Consider the following 12,434-nt stretch of genomic DNA (forward strand, 5'->3'; position numbering starts at 1 on the left):
AATATGATGTAATGAGCAAAAAGTAATGGAAATTACTCCGATGTAAATCTAAATCTAATGTAAATCATGAATCTAATGGAAACGTTGAGCATGGAAACTCAAATCTGATGAATTTCTACCCGCGTTCGGCTTCCTGTAAATTCCTATTTAATGTAAATCATATATCCAATGTATTTCTGCCAAACGTTGACTTCAAAACCACCCGAACTTAAAAATAGTTATGTTTGGTTCTCTTTCTATCGCTCTCATACTTCGCTGGCTCACTGCCTGTGCCTCGACCTGAACAAGTTGATGCTTTAGCCGCTCGTTTATAAAATGCGAAGATGGCTCAGTCGGCAGCGGGTAGCAGCAGTAACACCGAACATCCTACCCGTCGTTCGTTCAATTCCAGTCCAGCATTATTCCACTTGACCGTCGACGGAATGCGTCCCCTACCTGTGAAACAACTTTTTAAAATCAGAATTTCCTTTTGCTGCCCGCTTCAATCATTTTAAAATAGAACATAGGCCACACCCTTTTCCTACTGCAATCCAAGTCGAGCTTCTCATTCCCATTGGCCAATCAGAATTAGTTGATTTGAACTAATGTAAATTTCAAAACTAATGTAAATTCCAAAACAAATGTAAATTTTCAAAACTAATGTAAATTTCCAATGAATCTTATGTAAATTTCCAATGGACCTAATGGAAATATACATCATTTATCATGATACCTTTTGGTACATGATAAATAATGTAAATTTACAGAAATATTTTTTTCTGTGCATATTGTGTAATAAGCAGCTACTATCCAATACATACAAGCAAGTCCACCCTTGCGAGCACGTGCTCGGAACACGTTGGAGAATTGTGAGAGTTTTTTGCGCTCCTTTGCAGCGTAAAGAATTATGTGCTCGAGCCGATACAATTGGAGTCCGCAGCCTGATGGCCAGGACTTGAATGGACGACGATTGCTGGCCACGGCCATGGCGATGACATGCCCTGTCGGAACGGAGTGATGGGAGGTTGTGGGTGGGGAGAAAAGGGAGCTTATACGCTACACATACGCGGTTGATTGCTTTCGTTTAAGGATTTTGCATGCATGCTTGCATTGGAGAGGGATTTGCGCGAAATGACCATGTTTGACCGGGCGCCAGGTGAGCCGTTCGAATTAGTGATACTTTGACAGCGGAGGACCTCGCGCGCGTGCAACATTCCGGTCTCCGGTTCCGGAAAATCTTGCTGTTTTGAGGGAAGGCAATTGTGGATTCAACTGGAAACGACAGGATGCACTTGCCAGGAGTGGTTGTGATTGTTCTGGCCGAGATTTTCACCCTCCAAAGTAAAATCTCGCTGGCAGAGGCGATCGTAATTTGCTATCGGAACACGAACTACGATGAAGTGGACGTCAGTAAGTGAATTTTAAATTCAGTGATGGATATCAGACTCACATGCATAATGTCCTCGTTTGTTGAAAGTGATATGCTGTTGAACGATTTCTACCGACCGACTTCATTACCATCCGCTCACTGAACATGGTTCCTACCATTAGAAGCGATTAGTTGTTTGTTGCCAATCACGGGTCGGGAAGCCATTTGTTGGAGTGAGTACGCGGGGGAAGAATGGGAAATAAATTACTGCGAACAAGTGACAGGTGTAGTAAAGTGGGCTGTTTGCACTGGTTTGCGATTTATCGGAAGAGAATGCTTTCGAGCGTTGCATAATGTATGCATTAGCTACCATTTCTGAAATTTGTTAACATAAAGTTACTTGAAGGTGAGAAAATTGAATATCCATCAAGGTTTCCAGCAAAACGATGCTTCGAAAATATTGGAAACTCATCATTTTTGAAAGTTATACAGCATTACTAAATTATGTATTTGAATGTATGCCTAAAGAGTAAGATAATCCATTGACAAGGAATGTTGTCTTAAAGCTCTATCTGCGGAGTCAATTATTTTTTTACTTGTTTTTTTTAATGTATGTGCTTTGGTTTGGTTGTTCACATCGGCAGCAAAAAACACTTTTTTTGTGAAATACAAGCATCAGAAGATGCATTAGAAGATCTTTTACCGATTGGTGTGTAAATCTCTGTTTTATCAAGGATTATTGATTCATGCATTCAGTTTTCCATTTTTTGGGACCAGAAGAGTGCTTTAAAAGATTTTATGCCTTTAGCAAATTAGTGACAAAAAGCAATCACAGTCTCGATTCACCCCAGATAACAGTGAACATCCACGCGCCTGATCTGAAAGTTTCACAAAAAACTAACCTAATCCACCTATGTGGTTGATGCCTTCCTCACTTTTTACCATAAAATGGGTAATATGAGTGGTTTGGACACACATTTCAGCTTTTTTTAGATCCAGAAAAAAACACAGATATAACTTAAGTGATAATAACTCTAGAAAGGGTTGCTAGATCTTCAATGTTTTGGACTCTTTGGAAAGGCCTTTCAATTGCCTACCCAACGATGGGTCGGATGATGGATCCGGACATAGTTTACATACATTTAAGTGAGATCCGGCTTCAAAAAAGTACATAAATATCACTTAAGTGGTCATAACTCGAGACAGGGTTGCCAGATCTTCAATGTTTTGGACTCATTAGAAAGGCCTTTCAATTGCCTAACCAACGATGGGTCGGATGATGGATCCAGACATAGTTTACATACATTTAAGTGAGATCCGGCTTCAAAAAAGTACATAAATATCACTTAAGTGGTCATAACTCGAGACAGGGTTGCCAGATCTTCAATGTTTTGTACTCATTGGAAAGGCTTTTCAATTATCTAACCAACGATTAGTCGGATGATGGATCCGAACATAGTTTACATACATTTAAGTGAGATCCGGCTTCAAAAAAGTACATAAATATCACTTAAGTGGTCATTACTCGAGACAGGGTTGCCAGATCTTCAATGTTTTGGACTCGTTGGAAAGGCCTTCTGATAACCTAACCAACGATGGGTCGGATTGTGGATCCGGACATAGTTTACATACATTTAAGTGAGATTCGGCTTCAAAAAAGTACATAAATATCACTTAAGTGGCCATAACTCGAGACAGGGTTGTCAGATCCTCAATGTTTTGTACTCATTGGAAAGGCCTTTTAATTACCTAACCAATGATGTGTCGGATGCTGGATCCGGACATCGTTTACATGCATATAATTGAGATCCGGATATTTGTGAAAACACATTTTTATATATAACTTTTGAACTACTTATCGAAACTTCAAACAATTCAATAGCGATGTATGGGACCCTAAACCAAGTCGAATGCAACTGGTTCGATCAAAATCGGTTCAGCCAGTGCTAAGAAAACTCAGTGAGAATTTTGGTCACATACATACATACACACACATACACACACACATACACACACACATACACACACACAGACATTTGTTCAGTTTTCGATTCTGAGTCGATATGTATACATGAAGGTGGGTCTAGGTGCTTTTAATAAAAAGTTCATTTGCAGAGCAGGATTATAGCCTTACCTCAGTGAGGAAGGCAAAAATTAGTAAATGAAAAAATAAACCCAAAAAACGAAAATGTATCCTTGAAAGTAGCTACAACTTGAAAATGGTACATTTTATTATAAAGTGTAAAGATTTTCGATATTAAAAAACAATTTTTCAAAAAAGTCATATCTCCTAAACCAGAACTTCTACCATCACGCACTTAGATCCAAACATGTATTTTTTATTTCCTCTATAAATAATAATAAATATCGAAATTTAGAATTTGAATTTTAGGACATTCAACATAAAAATATCATCACACATCATAAAAAGTTCAATAAAAATGGTTTTTTTCCGTTTTTCATGTACCCATTATTCTGAAAAGTCCTAATCATAGCCTACAACTCTGCCGAATATCTTCTCAAGATGAACAATTTCATGCATTTACATACCGCTTTTGTATGAACACTGACCATTCAACAATATTGTATCGAGACTTGTATGGAAAAGCTAATGATGAAAAATGACTTTTTTGACATAGGGACAATATTTCTGGAGTTTTTTTTGAAAAGGACCAATAAACCAAATTTTCAGTTTTTGCTTTTTGGGTGTTTTTCAATACCCCTGACTCAAGGCGGTTCTAAAAACACCCAAAAAGCAAAAACTGGAAATTTGGTTTATTGGACCTTTTAAAAAAAAACTCCAGATTTGATCAAAACCAAACAATGAGAATTTAAAAATTGCGAAATTGTTGAGAACTGCTGAGGTCTTTTGCCTTGCTCACTGATAGGAAAACCAGCAAGCTTAGTACATGAGAGCACAGAGGCTTCGAATCCTGTTCCAAAAATTAAATTTTCACATAGAGCTCTTAGATCCATGTATAGTATACATTGTATACCTATCGACTCAAAATCGGAAACAGAACAAATGTCCGTCTGTGTGTGTGTCTGTGTGTTACCAATAATGCAGCCCACTGTCACGAGCACGACGGCCATGTTTATGAAACCTAAATGTTCGACGCGAACATGAAGACAACAAAGAAGATGAAGTACGTATTTGCTGTCAAAATTTGAAAATAAACAAACCGCGTGGTAAAAAAGGCGTAATTCCATAATGTTGAAATGATTTCCATAAAAAAAATAACGACACGGGACGGATTTCCAAACACAAGTTCCCGAAGGACCCTATCCGCCAGAGACTATGGATGAAGTTGCGATAAAGACGGTTTTGAAAGCTCGAAGTTTAATTTTGTACGAACCACTTCGCGATGAACTTCTTGTGATTCCACAAAAGGTCGGATTCTACACAAGCACACGATTCCTTCGATTCCCTGTGCGGGTCGACAGCGGGAGTGGGCCAATCCTCGGAGAAGGTTATCGAAGGATGCTCGGAAAGACCAGCTCTGCCACAATCACCGGAATCACGGATGTTTCTGCACTTGGTTGGTTACTCCCTGCCGGAGATTGCAGCGAGTCGTTCGGAAGTTGCGGGACTTGGCCAGTCCCCGGTCTAGTACTACCCGTCAAATCTTAGCGGTCAATCGGAAGCAACATTTCTCACCTTTTTTCGTAACAGATTTGCACACACAAAAAGTGATGTTTCTTGAAGATTTGGTGTAAACAAACAGACAACACCAATAGAGTTATTTACGTGCGCATGTATTGCGTGTACGTACACGAAAAAAAGTGAGGTTAAATTTTGTCCGGCCAGCAAAATCAAATGGTGCGCTAGTGTGCGTACGCGAAACGTCATAAAGCTCTATACTGCTACACTCACAGAGCCCATGCAGTAGTATTAGTGAAGAGCCCACGATAAACAACGTGGGCTCTTCACTAATACTACTACGTGGGCTCTTCGAGGTTTTGGTGACTGTCAAACGTTCCAGCCATTTACAGTGGTGCCAGAGGGTTGCAATAATGTCATTGAGTGTTCTCAGCCATGGCTGAACCGATTTTGATCCAACTGGTCGCTTTCGACGCGGTTCAGGGTCCCATACAACGATATTGATTTGTTAGAACTTAGTTAGAGGTTTCGACAAGTAGTTTAAATGTTATGCATAAAAATGTGTTTTTGCATATATTCGGACGTTAGATAATTGGCTGGAAATATCATAATGTTATATATCGATTTATTGGTAATCAAAAGATCTTTCAAATGTGTCTAAAACATAGAAGATCTGGCAAACCTGTAAATTACAAATTGCAATTTTAATTTTATCACTTTCAAAACACTTGATTTCCATAAACTAGCACTGATTACGGGTCGAAAGCAATTTAATACCCAAAGCCAGCCACTTGCACTGCTTCATCCAATCACGCTCATATTCGGGATTTAAGCTACCATACGATTCAGCCCTGTGAATATCGAAAAGTCAAGTATTTTCTATCAGAGTAAAGTCAACCCCAGCCCGGATTATCCAAATCAGGCCAATTGATCATATTTGTGCGAATTAGCTTCGAAACAATCGGCGGGACTTCCGATAACCAGCAGCAAACTGATAAGCCCGCGTTGGTTTGGTCGGTCATCCACTGACTAACGAACTGATAAGCAAGGTGAGAGTTATCGAATTCCATTCATGTCTGCCTGCGGGCCAGTTGGCCAGTAACGAACAGGTGTCGATGGGAAACGGATTGAAGTGAAGTTTCACAATGCAATCGGTCTTGAAGTGGTTCCTTCTGGTGGTGCTTGTCGTGCAAGGTAAATCATTGACTTGTTAAGTGAGTCCAGGTGTTAATTTTTTGTCATGAAATTTGCAAATAATGTAATGTAGATTAAAAAAAAAGGTGAAAGTGAAGTTACTATGGCTGATTTCTTTTCCGGTCAAATTTACACAGGTGTTTAAATGATGGTTATCTTATCTTTGAACATATGTTGAAATTGTGCATGGCCTTAAACACTTTCAAAATGGGAAATAAATTACTACGCTGTATTCTGTTTTCCAAAATAGCACCTACGCTAGATCGCAGCCGAAGGTCACCGATTATGTCAAAGGAACGGAACTTCCAAAGTTCTAGGTCAGCGTGAAACTATCTCCGTAATACATAAATAATGTAGGTGTAACATGCCACTCGGAACCGGGTTCCTAATTATGCATGGCGCTTGGTCCCCACCCCCAGCGTGTGTTTATATGAGGTAAAAATGTGAGAAGAACCATTTGATTGAAGTGTGTGAGTGTTCGGTAGTACCGGTACACCTTTCGATGATGTCGTGTCTACAGCCCATAAAAATCGTGCTGCAACTCTCTGCATACCAATATTGCACTGGAATTTATTGTTCGCTTCTATGTCGGGTTATCGGAGAAGGAAAATCTGACGGATTTTGGTTTTCCTTTAGGTGCACCAATAGTAGGGTGTCCAGAAATCTGTGAAATCTTACTCTTCATCTGAGAATCATTTCTGACGGTTCATCAATCTTACCAAATACAGCAAAAGAAACAGTCACAAGCTTGAACTGCTACTGAATTTTTAAAATGTCGATGTGCCATCCGAGTTACGGTGCTAAGGAAAAGGTTCGTTTTGTTAAGTTACCGACATTACAGTTTACTGGAAAATTTCAGTTTTGAGTAGCATGGCATGAATCCGGCAAAACCCTCCAGAAATGTGGGTTACCCACAACGAAGTAACGGAGTAATAATTTTCGCCCTGTTCTCCTTTCAGAATCCCGCAGCGTCCTCTGGCCATGTGCAACCTCGGACGAGTGCAGTAAGGCGACCGGGGCGCACTGTTCGATCTACGGGTACTGCCAGTGTCCGGCAGGTTATGTTTTTTCAACCGACGTTACGCGCTGCCTGCCCGAGTCACCGTATGGGGTAAAGTGCGACGAGGCGGTTCAGTGTTCTCATATGCTTACCGGTTCCAAGTGCGAGGAAGGTATATGTACCTGTGATACAAACTACACGTACGTCCGGGGCCGATGCCGTCAGCTAGCGAACCTCCACGAACCGTGCAATGATGTAGGTATTCGAGAGAAGAGAAACTGGGATCAATTGTTGAGTTTCGATTTTTTGCAGGACATCGACTGCTTCTTTAGCTACAACCGGGAAGCTGTGGTATGTCGATCCGGCCTTTGCGAATGCGCACCTGGGTTCTACGAACGAAGCACAAATGTATGCCGACGTCGAGCGTCTCGTAAGTTACTTGCTGATATTCATAAGATTCTTTGATATTGATCCCCGTTCCTTCCAGTTGGTGAACCCTGTCTGGTGAACCAGGACTGCGCCGATGAAGGCGGGGTATGTCAGGCGGATGTCTGCCAGGAGCCGGGAGCGGCAGCACAAACGAAAACATTTAGGGATGTTGGCGTACAGGCACGGCCGGAAGAAACGCCGGAAACGAGGCCCAGGGCCATCGACCGCCACCAGCAAACTAGCGGCGATAGCAATGCGGCGTTGCTGGACGACGAGACTGAGAGACGCAAGGAGAGTAGTTCAAGTGGTGCTACGGCGAAGAGAGTTAGACTACAGACAAGCTATGATTCGCCAACCAAGGAGGAGAGTACGGCAGCTTGTAAGACGATCCAAATACCAGCGCTGATACGTCAGAGAAATAACCGTAGATCTTGCCTTCCTTTTTAGTTGGGGACCTTTGTGCGGAAGAGATGCAGGAATGCCCGGGCATGCCGTATTCGGTGTGCAAAGTTGGACAGTGCCACTGCCAAGATGGTTTCTACTACCATTCGGTGGATGCACGCTGCAAGGCCGAACTGGGCGAGTTCGTAAGGTCAGCGGAGGACTGCGGCGGTGGGACCTTCTCCGCCCAGGGACGTTGCGTTTGTCGGAACGATCAGTTTTATAACTACAACATGAGGACTTGTTTGAAAGGTACGCCACTTCCTCATAACGTCACCAACCCTTAACTAACCCAGCTTCTCCAAAGGTGTTCTCGGGATCAACACGCCATGCACGGCCAGCAGCCAATGTTCGCCGTACGGGGCGGCGTACTGTCCAACGCAAACCCCAAAACGATGCACCTGCTACCCGTATGCCACGTACGACGCCCAGCAGCAGATGTGTGTGCCCAAAAAAGGCTACGAAGAGTACTGCGAGAAGGAAGACCACTGCACGCTGGAGAATACCCGCTGTACCGAGGTGAATACCTGCGTCTGCAAGCCGGACTTTGTGTACGTCAACGAGCGGTGCAAGGCGGCCAAGGGTGGGCCCTGTGCGACCGCCGACGATTGTGGCTTCGACAAGGCGAGCTGTGAGCCACCCACGGGAAGCAACGACCAGGCGAAGAAGTGTGACTGCAAGAAGGGATATCTGTACCACGGGAACTCGTGCCTGAAGGAAGCGGAAGCGTACGAAGAGGAGTGCAGTGCCAACGAACAGTGTCAGCCGTTGCTCGGGAAGCTGGGCAAATGTATGGACGAAAAGTGCCAGTGCGATAAGAAGGACACGCATTACAATGATGGCCAGTGCCATGAGAAAAAAGGTGAGTAAGCTTTTTTTCCTGTAAAATTATTCAAATGATGCTTCTATATGTTTGTTGATAGATGTTGTAGAAGTAGATATTGTTAAAAATCTATTGAAGTTCTTTTGTCTGCATTGGGCTCCCTGAAGCTGTTCCAATCATGAATATTAAATTTTAGTTCAAAACTTGTTTCAACACCAAATAGTACAAATTTCACGTGTACATGCTACGGAATTATTTTGAGAAACCAAGCGCCTCCATTGAATTTCTCTTTTTAGAATGAACCCATGGAGGAGCTTGGTATCTTTAATTAATTAAATATATTTTTTTGCAAAAAGATGCAAATAAGCCCATGTGGATTTGTAAACAAGCTGTTTATCACTAAGCCAAATTAGCCCATTTACTTTGTTTTACTTTTTCTACAACTGTAGTGGCTTTAAGAAGCCCATTTCGAAATGACTTTACTCGGCTAGTCAAATTTAGTAAATTATTTTCAATTGCTAATGGCTTGTAACAGAATCCTTGTGTTAAATTAAAAGATTTTTTTTGAAATTGTGAAACACGAGATGATTGACCTCATAAAATTTTGCAAATCAAAAACATTTTCCTTCTTAATGAGATATTTTTAGAGTCAGCGCTTCCAATGACCCATTTCAGGATCCTCAGGATTCAGGATCCATTCCAAGATCTTCGATCTAAAACTTTGATTTAAGAATTCGAGTTCCATTTTTCGATTCCAAGTGACGGAGGAGCGGTGCGACCCATCTTTGACAGATTTTTGAAAATTCGAAAAATGACGAGTTTTTTCAATCATTTGCAGCCTGAAATGATGATGATATGAAAATTTGATGTCAAAGAAACATTTATGAAAAATAAGACGCAAAATTGAATGGCGTAAATTTGGAAAAAAGGTATTTTTCATAAAAAAAACTACACAAAGAGATTTAAAACTTTGCCTTTGCCTTTCGTTACTCAACTTTAACATTTTTGAAACATTTCATTAGTACTTTTCGAATCCAGAAGGTTTATTTTATTTTGAACATAAAAATATTTTTCAGATTTCGTGTTTTTTTTTAATTTGCAGGGATATTTCTTAGAATGTAATAATGTTCTGCAAAGTTGCAGAGCAGACAATTAAAAAAAGGATTTATGAAGAAAAGAGATTTACTTTTAAGAACATCGAATTAAGAACATCGAACTTTTTTTTTACAGTTTAGTAACGAAAAATGTCAGAGGTTTTAAAACTGTTTTTGTAGTTTTTGTTGGAAAATTACGTTTTTTGACCTAAATGTCCCCTTGACACCAAATGTCTGAATCATTCCCATTTACAAGCTGCAAATAATCGAAAAACACGTTCAAAAATGAAAGGTGTCGTACCGCCGCTCCGTCACTAGATCTCGAAAAATGGACCTCGGATTTTGAATCAGGGACAAAAGTTACCCCATAGGACAAAGTTTCGGGAAAATCGAAGAGGGCTCGGGGCAACTGCTGTGTGATAAAATACTCTAACAGCGAAAATTGAGTTTTCCCATATCGACGCCGTCGTGCTAATTTGTTGAGCTGGAATAAAGAAAAACGAGAGCACGCAATGTAATCAATAACAAACACGTGTTGTGTGGTTGATCATTCTGTGCATCGTCCTGAAGTTTGGTTGTGGAGTCCAGAGTTAAAATTACAAATGTGTACGATAGTCGAGCTCGTTCATGTGTCAAACGCGTACTGACCTCAAATCCTTTGGCCAATTGTCGCACTTACATCAATTTTCAGGCTGTGTCAAGATAGCACGACAAGATTGAAACTTCTCTCATATGAAAAGTGACGCAAAATGCACACGGGTTTTCCGGTTTTCATTGATTATCCCAGAATTGAAATCTAATTTTGGGGATCTGTGAAGGTAGAAAGGTGAGACATCAGTTTGGTCCAAAATGCACGTACGACAAGTTAGCACGACAGCGACGATATGAACTACCATTGGTGGAGTCGCATGGTGGCATATGTAAATTTTTACTGTTTGCGAATGAGCCTTTTTAAATGTCTAAATTAATAATATTTTGCTTTTTTTCTATCTACCACAAATTTTGATGTTCAGAATATAAACAATGTCAGTACAAAAATACACAAATCTAACCCAAAAAATAGCATAAAACTATGGTAGAAAATAATGTTCAGATTAGAGCATTGTTCTTGTTATGTGGTGTGTTAGATAATGTTGCTTAGTCTGTCATGCTCATAAAGGTGTAGTGTAGCACGTATTGGTGTTGTGTTTTTCCCCCAATGGGGCCGCACGGTATTTTCAGAAAAATAAACTTTAATGTTTAAAACGCATTGTTCCCAAAAATCATTGAATCAATTTTAATTGCAGCTTTGGACGAACGGTGCACCAAGTCCAGCGAGTGCTTCGTGGAGGAAGGGCTCGAGAACGTCGAGTGTCGCAACATGAGCTGTCAGTGCAAGTTTGACACTTCTCCGGACGTGGAACAACAGCGTTGCGTTAAACCCAGCAGTGGCAAAAGTAAGTGCTGAGCAATAACTCGTTGAAGATGATACAATAATAACACATTTGATTTCAGATTCTTCCGGGCGGCCCAGCGCACTTAAGGTCATCACAATGATGCTGACGAGTGCGGCGGTTCTGATTACGGGATCAGCTCTCCGGGATGCTTATTACGCGTAGTACCTACGAGAGGGTCGATCTTATCGAAACGAAACATTGCAGCCATTTTTATAACAGCGGCGGCGAGACGTTTCGCATATTGCAGGTTGAACAGAAAAGCAATTAAATATATCTAAACTATCATCAAGATATCACAACAAGAATGTTTACTTCTGTATTCCTACTTAGAAGGTAACGTAGTTTTCATGCTCTACTGGTAGAATGGCTAAACAATCAACTAGCATCGGATTATCTAAGGGCTTCAAAGATTTTTTATTGAGTAGAGAAATCATTTGTTGAATTATTGATAAGCCCTGTAAATACAAATAATAAGAAACAGCAAAAGAAGAACAGTCGGATTGTTATGTTCAGTCTAGCAAGGTAGCTCTTTAAGATATTATAAATATAGACATTTATAAATTGACAAAATAAGCGAAGCGTAGGTTTATTTAATAAATAAAAGCAATAATCAAATGTTATCGTTGTATTTTTGTCTTTAGACGCAATACCAAATCACAAATTTTGTGACACCTTTTCCAGCGTTCCACAAATACCCGACTCGGACTTAAAAAAAACTCTCTTAAAAAGTTGTTGCTAGAGGGTAACGAGCGGGAATTCTCGGGAAATCGACCATTTTTGGACCTCTCGATTCCCGGGAAATTGGTCGAGATTCCTGGGAAATTCTAAACTTATAAATATCCAAGCAAAATTATATAAACTAATCAGAAAAACATTTAAAAAGTTTCAAATTGAACATGTTGTTTAATGTTCGAGGTTCGTGTTAGAATAAACTAATGCTTCTCTGATCTTCGTATTCGGAAAGTGTAAATTTTAAAATTCACATAAACTGTGACTGAGAGTAGCCATAAAATGTGGACCCCAAAATTTACCTTAAATCATACTTAGTAATTACACCCTACATTTGAA

General features: G+C 40.5%; 1 protein-coding gene across 5 annotated transcripts in view; it reads left to right on the forward strand.

The window, feature by feature from the left end:
• LOC6033686 (multiple epidermal growth factor-like domains protein 6) overlaps positions 1 to 11,986 on the forward strand; it is a 33,044-nt gene extending 21,058 nt beyond the window's left edge. For 3 of the 5 annotated variants that reach the window (XM_038267087.1, XM_038267088.1, XM_038267085.1), the window contains exons 2-8: positions 7,103 to 7,398; positions 7,456 to 7,573; positions 7,631 to 7,951; positions 8,020 to 8,265; positions 8,321 to 8,875; positions 11,217 to 11,366; positions 11,425 to 11,986. In XM_038267087.1, coding sequence (XP_038123015.1) covers positions 7,288 to 7,398; positions 7,456 to 7,573; positions 7,631 to 7,951; positions 8,020 to 8,265; positions 8,321 to 8,875; positions 11,217 to 11,366; positions 11,425 to 11,528 — 1,605 coding nt within the window. In that variant the 5' untranslated portion in view covers positions 7,103 to 7,287 and the 3' untranslated portion in view covers positions 11,529 to 11,986. Of the gene's footprint in view, positions 1 to 1,248; positions 1,390 to 6,032; positions 6,144 to 7,102; positions 7,399 to 7,455; positions 7,574 to 7,630; positions 7,952 to 8,019; positions 8,266 to 8,320; positions 8,876 to 11,216; positions 11,367 to 11,424 lie in introns of those variants that run through there. The other 2 variants (XM_038267084.1, XM_038267086.1) reach the window with 2 other exon arrangements.
• The last annotated feature ends 448 nt before the right edge of the window (positions 11,987 to 12,434 follow it).

Source organism: Culex quinquefasciatus, chromosome 1 (genome assembly GCF_015732765.1).
Source record: "Culex quinquefasciatus strain JHB chromosome 1, VPISU_Cqui_1.0_pri_paternal, whole genome shotgun sequence".
Lineage (NCBI taxonomy): Eukaryota > Metazoa > Arthropoda > Insecta > Diptera > Culicidae > Culex > Culex quinquefasciatus.